Source organism: Tachysurus vachellii, chromosome 7 (assembly GCF_030014155.1).
Source record: "Tachysurus vachellii isolate PV-2020 chromosome 7, HZAU_Pvac_v1, whole genome shotgun sequence".
NCBI classification, from domain to species: Eukaryota; Metazoa; Chordata; class Actinopteri; order Siluriformes; family Bagridae; genus Tachysurus; species Tachysurus vachellii.
The window spans coordinates 10,278,277-10,284,787 of record NC_083466.1 but is presented as its reverse complement, the minus strand read 5'-3'; the positions used below and the strand labels follow the sequence as shown (position 1 = coordinate 10,284,787).

The following is a 6,511-nucleotide window of genomic DNA, read 5'->3' as shown; positions in this document are numbered from 1 at the left end:
ATTACCCTCATCTTAGAAAGAGTTCTTAGTGCCCTAAAATATGTTAAATGATCAAGAGTGGGATTTTTTTTTACCAGTTTAGCACCACTCTAAGAAATGATAGTGGTTAAATTGTATTTTGAGCTGTTGTCACAGGGATTTCTGTGGATAAAGATAAGAAAAGGAAAACAAAAAAAGCTCTTGGAAAAACCAAGAGCTTTATAAAATCCAGAACAGAACAGAAATTTTGCCCCATCCAATTGGCTAATTCTGATTTATCTTACTCATTTCTTACTCAGGGTGCACGGTGGCTTAGTGGTTAGCACGTTCGCCTCACACCTCCAGGGTTGGGGGTTCGATTCCCGCCTCTGCCTTGTGTGTGTGGAGTTTGCATGTTCTCCCCGTGCCTTGGGGGTTTCCTCCGGGTACTCCGGTTTCCTCCCCCCGGTCCAAAGACATGCATGGTAGGTTGATTGGCATCTCTGGAAAAAATTGTCCCTAGTGTGTGATTGCGTGAGTGAATCAGAGTGTGTGTGTGTGCCCTGTGATGGGTTGGCACTCCGTCCAGGGTGTATCCTGCCTTGACGCCTGAGATAGGCACAGGCTCCCCGTGACCCGAGGTAGTTCGGATAAGCGGTAGAAAATGAATGAATGAATTTCTTACTCAATTTTTACCTTCACTATATGTTGCCCATCCTGCTTAGATCACCCATTCATTGTTTAAGTTATCTAAAGCACACAGAGTTTCTAAGAACATACCAGATCGTGACCCTTTGAGATGTTCCAGCTTCCCTCCTTATAGTTTTTTGATGCACTATGACTTATGCCTGTTAATATGCCTGTTGGTACAAACTGAATTGATCAGTCAGACTTGCTGGAGCCTGTCTAGGTGATGAAAAGTGTTTGTTCTACTCTTCTACTGATAACAGTGAACTTGCCTTTGGCATGTAGGCCTCAGTCCAGTGTTACATTTAGACTAATGTTATAAAACAGACTGTATGCAGTATAAAATAGGTAATAGGAAAATGTTTTTTTTTTTTTATTCTTTTCCACTGAATGTGATTTATTTATGTGTTTTGGTAGCCAAAATAATAATATTGTTTTAAATATACTTTACATATATACTACACGACTTGTTTTCAACCTGCCTAAATTCTCCCACCCCACACCACTGCTGTGCTTCCTACACTGGCATCCAGTAGCTGCATGCATCAGATTCAAAACACTGATGCTTACAGTACCTACAAAGCCAAAAATGGCCCAGCTCCCTCTTACCTCTAAGCTCTTATCACTCCTTGCACTGCATCTCGCTCCCTCAGAGCTACCAGCACCTTTTGACTGGTCCCACCATCTCTCAGAGTAAGAGGTTGGTATACAGCAAGACTATTTTCTGTTCTGACACCGAGGTGGTGGAATGAGCTTCCCCTAGGGGTCCGAACAGCTGAGTCACTGTCTATCTTCAAACGACGAGTGAAGACCCACTTATTCATGAAACACTTAAACTAGCACTTTTCCCCCGTGTTTGTTATGTGTATGTTTAAAAGATAAAAATAAAAAAAACTGTAGAGATTTAGGTTGATGTCTGTAACCTAGTGAACCAGAGTTAATGTATTCATCGAGACTCGAAAGCACTTTTATACGTCGCTCTGGATAAAGGAATCTGCCGAATGCTGTAAATGTAAGATGTAATACTTTAAAATACTATAATAGATACCAGGAAAAAACTAGTTCCTTTGTTCAGGCATTTGTATTCTTTTTAGTTCTTATACTGGCTCCGCTAAAGCCAAGCTTTCATTTCCCTTAAAAGGCTTGAAATACAGATTACGGATGTTTTGTCTGTATCTGTATTTAGATTTAAAACTGAAATGGGCTTTTTTTTTTAATTAAACATGAAATCTAACACAGAATCACTGGCACTGGACTGGAAAAAAACATGAATCATTCAATTTCATAATGGGCCTTAACTTCAGCTGTGCACTGGGCTGTTAGTATAATCCCACCTACAGTGTCATTATTTTTGTTGCTATATTTTCTAACACATTTTGTCAGTTCCCATTACCTAATATACACTGTATGGCCAAATGTGGGCACATGACCAGTTAAACCCATACTGTATGTGTCTATTGAACAGATTCCAGATTCCCCTTTCCTGTTATTATAACTTCTACCCTTCTGGAAAGGATTTACACTAGAATTTGGTGTTTGAGCATTAGTTAAGACAGGGACCGATATTGAGCGAGAAGACCTGACACCTAGTCACCTTTAAAATGCAGCCCAAAAGCAATCATTGGACAAATGTATGCAGACACTTGGCCGTAACAGCCATGTTTCAGTCTTCTTCAAACTGCTGTCACAAAGTTAGAAGCAGAAAGTTGAATGTATTTATGACCTAGAGCATTACATTTTCCCTCCACTTGAACCAAGTGACCCAGACTTGTTCCAGCATGATAATTCCAGCGCTGTGTACAGATCAAGCTCTATAAAATCATGGTATGGCAAGTTTGGAATGGAAAAGCCTGACACGGAGCCCTGACCTGAACACCTTTGGGATGAGCTGAAATGCTGTGACTGTGTGCAAGGCTTCCTCTCTCAACATCAGTGCCTTTTGAGAAGTATGAAGGTTTTTTGTAACAGCAAAGTAGAGACTTAATAAATAAAAATAGAATTAGATGTTCAACAAACACACATGGCTGTAATTGCGAGGTGTCCACATACTTGTGGGAATATAGAGTAAATTTGGAACCTGGTGTGAATAAGATTGAAAACTCTTGGACAAGTTTATTTTCCAAACCATGGTTGGTCATGTCTACTTTAGAGTCTTGCCTACCTGTTCTTCATAAAAGTGCATCTTTGAGTGTGAATATACAACATACTAAGCATCAAGTTTTAATTATAAAGGAGATAATTAATCAAGTTTAATAATGATGTGGCTTACGTAACAGTATAATCATGTGAGCGCTGACTTCTCATTGTCTGGAATTGTCATTCTTAGGTCTGACGTTTTAGGACATTTCCTTCCACAGTTTGGAAAAGACTGGACCCATCAGGGCATTGCTAAGCTCTACCACACTATACATGAGTAAGACAAGACATGACATCAGCCATGATTATCGAATGATTTAACACTTTTACCCTCTAATGTCCAAATTCAATCATTATACAGTAAATAATGTATATTTTTGTGTAGAATGCGGCCTGAACCTAGAGATCCATTATCCTAAAGAATTGTGTGTGTGTTTGTGTGTGTGTGTGTGTGTGTGTTATTTTACAGGAATGGCTATAAGTTCCTATACTGCTCAGCACGTGCGATTGGGATGGCAGGTATTACTAGAGGTTATTTACAAGGGGTTAATGATAGCGGCACTATTTTACCACAAGGGCCTCTCATGCTCTCACCAAGCAGCCTGTATTCAGCTTTCCACCGGTACACACACACACATACACACACACACACACACACACACACACACACACACACACACACATTTACTTGTTTAAGTAACTTTTTATCTAGAGGTTACAAAATGAAGACTTTATACCGAACATCTTTTTAAAGGACTCTGTGCTCTGTTTCCAGGGAGCTGATAGAGAAGAAACCAGAGAAGTTTAAGATCGAGTGTTTAACTGACATCAGAAATTTGTTCCCTTCAAACTCTCAGCCTTTTTATGCAGCCTTTGGAAACCGCAGCAATGTAAGCCTTCATGCCATGTTCATTCTCTTAGACTTTTTAGATTTACATGGCTGTTTGCAAGCTACATGTTAGTGATATTACAGATCCTGTTGCACAAGTGGTTGTAAGCTACTGAGTTATGTTAATACTTCACTGGAGTCAAGATAGAACAAGTTAGAACAAGACCATTTCAACCACAGGAAGTTCTTCAGTATACAGTAGTTCAGATACTGTATACAGAATATATCGGGTTAAAGGGGTAACGTGGCTTTTAAAATATATTGATTTTACTGTAGAAAGGGTTATTTTCATAGCATTAATTGTCTATAATTATATACAGGTGCAGGGGATTCATCTAAAAACTTGTTCAACCTCTTATTAGTCATTTAGTATTGAAGGCAGGGTGATAAGATGATATAAATATCGGAATATATTTACGTCCCTGATACGTGTGATACTGTGCGTCAGCTGTGCGGCTTTATAACGCTGACCTTTATAACCTATTTTTCTACCAGTACTTTCAATCACCTTCCTACTTCATTCCGCTGCGTTAATTGAGTTCTGTAGAAAGGAAATTGAGTCTTTTGTGCATTAAATAATGGCACACTACTCTTTTTACTGGCAAACAAAACTGAAATACATCTACAACAGATTGTTTATCAATTATTTATCTACAGTAATATTTGCCTAAGCCATTACATTGTTAAAAAGAGCATATTTTAATCCTAGTCATTTGTATCTTAATTTGAATGTACAGTAGATTTGTTTTGCAAAACATAAAATAAAGCAGATTTGTGTATGTGCATCTAGGATGTGTTTGCCTACAAGCACGTGCAAGTTCCGACATGCCATATATTCACAGTGAACCCTAAAGGAGAGGTCATTCAGGAGCTGACCAAAGGCAACAAGACATCGTAAGTTTATGACTTCACATAAACTGACTTCTTCTGCACTAGGACTAGAAACATTGTAGAGTGAAGGAATAAATCATTTAAATTCTAAAGCACTGATTCAATGACTACTCCAAGCAAAAACGTACTCATACCCTTTTGAATTAAGTTTCATGTAAAGTTGTGAAGCTGTATAAAGTACTATACTGTATAAATTACCACCCTGGACTTCTTTACTGGATAGGATGGAAATACTAGACAGCAAAGCTGTTCATGTGAAATCCTTTACATTCATCATTGTCTTCATGACATAAAAATGGAGTTCACCACCCGCTGTTATTTATAGCATGATCATTCTAAACAGACCGCGGTAAAGAGTGAAAAACTGTTTTGTTTTTGTCTGTGTATGTTTTCTTGCAGGTATAGTCGTCTCAGTGAGCTGGTGGATCATATTTTCCCTTCGGTTTGCAAAGAGCAAAGTGCTGCTTTGAATTACCCAGAATTTAGTTCCTTCTGCTACTGGAGGCAGCCTGTCACTGTGATTAGTCAGGAGGATATCCTGTTACTCTGATTGGCAAAGACTGGAAGTGATCTTAGATGAAAAGCTCTTATTGTCTGTAACGATTCGAACATGAGCATCATAATAAATGAGTAGCAAATCTATAAGATCACAGGAAAATAAATATACAAATATTAAGCATGTTTCTAGATGTGTAGTAAGATATGTGTACTGTACTTGTTCTACTGCAGGATAATTGTGCTTATTTTTAGTATTTTAGCCAGCAGAACAAGACCATTATAAGTATATTGTATATATTCAATTCAAATTTATTTGTATAGCTCTTTTTACAATTGACATTGTCTCAAAGCAGCCTTACAGAACATAAACATAGAACAAAAGGTTAATATAAACAATAATATAAAGAATAATAGAATACAAAATTCAATATTAATATGAGATATATTTAGTTCACAATGTGTATGTATTTATCCCCAAAGAGCAAGTCTGAGGTGACTCAGGCAGCAGTGGCAAGGAAACTCCCTTAGACGGTAAAGGAAGAAACCTTGAGAGGAACCAGACTCGAAGGGGAACCCATCCTCATATGGGTGACACTGGAGGGTGTGATTATAAATATACAGTCTGACAAATGTTGTATTGGTGCAAAAGATCACATGGAGTTCACATCTCCTCTTTAGTATCGCAGAGTCCAACTGGAGCTGGTAGATCTCCAGATGCCTCAGGATTCTCAGAGTCGGCCTCATCTCAATGGAGGTAAAAACATAAGTCTAGAAATAGTTTGTTTTTATGTTATATTTGTTATCTGATATAATTTCGTGCAGCGATTATACAATAGAAGGTCTCAGTTAAAAGCCTTAATTCTGTAAATAGCCACGGCCTCCAGTTTCAGCCTAAGCTGACGTTACAGTCTGTGTTGAGTTTTGCATGTTTTCCCCATCTCAGTGTGGATTTACTCTACGTTCTCTGGTCTACTCCTACTGACAAAAAACCTAGATCTAAAGAGTTCCACGATCAACCCTGGATTAACCAATTGCTTAAACTGAATGTATTTAAATGCCATTACTAAGCAGGAAAATTAGAAGTCTCATTAGTACACAAACATATGAAAGATTTTGTAAGTGTTTTCTCTGTTGTTTTATTGTTGTAATCTTCCCTATTTCCACCCTGTTTAATTGGCCTCTATGTATAGTTGCGGTTAAAATGTTAAGATGTTAATAAGAGTTATAAATAGCATTGCCTGTCCCACGTTATGACTTTTATTGTCTAATTTAAAAGAAAAACAAAAAGGAGAGATTTCACAATGCTTTGTTCTTTGTTGTTTCAAACTTTATTAGAGAAAAAGTGTAATTCATCACATTTTTAAATTACATCAAAGAATAGTTTTTAAATGTACTTACTGTTTGTATTTTGCTTTCATTCCGTGATTGCAATAAAAAAAATATGCAGTTTCA

The 6,511-nt window shown here is 37.6% G+C and overlaps 1 protein-coding gene across 2 annotated transcripts in view; it reads left to right on the top strand.

Moving 5' to 3' along the window:
- Window positions 1-6,511, top strand: part of LOC132848462 (phosphatidate phosphatase LPIN2-like) — an 18,655-nt gene extending 12,144 nt beyond the window's left edge. For both annotated transcript variants that reach the window (XM_060874181.1, XM_060874180.1), the window contains exons 16-20: window positions 2,972-3,058; window positions 3,251-3,403; window positions 3,557-3,671; window positions 4,461-4,564; window positions 4,961-6,511. In XM_060874181.1, the coding sequence (XP_060730164.1) occupies window positions 2,972-3,058; window positions 3,251-3,403; window positions 3,557-3,671; window positions 4,461-4,564; window positions 4,961-5,111 (610 nt within the window). In that variant the 3' untranslated portion in view covers window positions 5,112-6,511. The remainder of the gene's footprint in view (window positions 1-2,971; window positions 3,059-3,250; window positions 3,404-3,556; window positions 3,672-4,460; window positions 4,565-4,960) is intronic.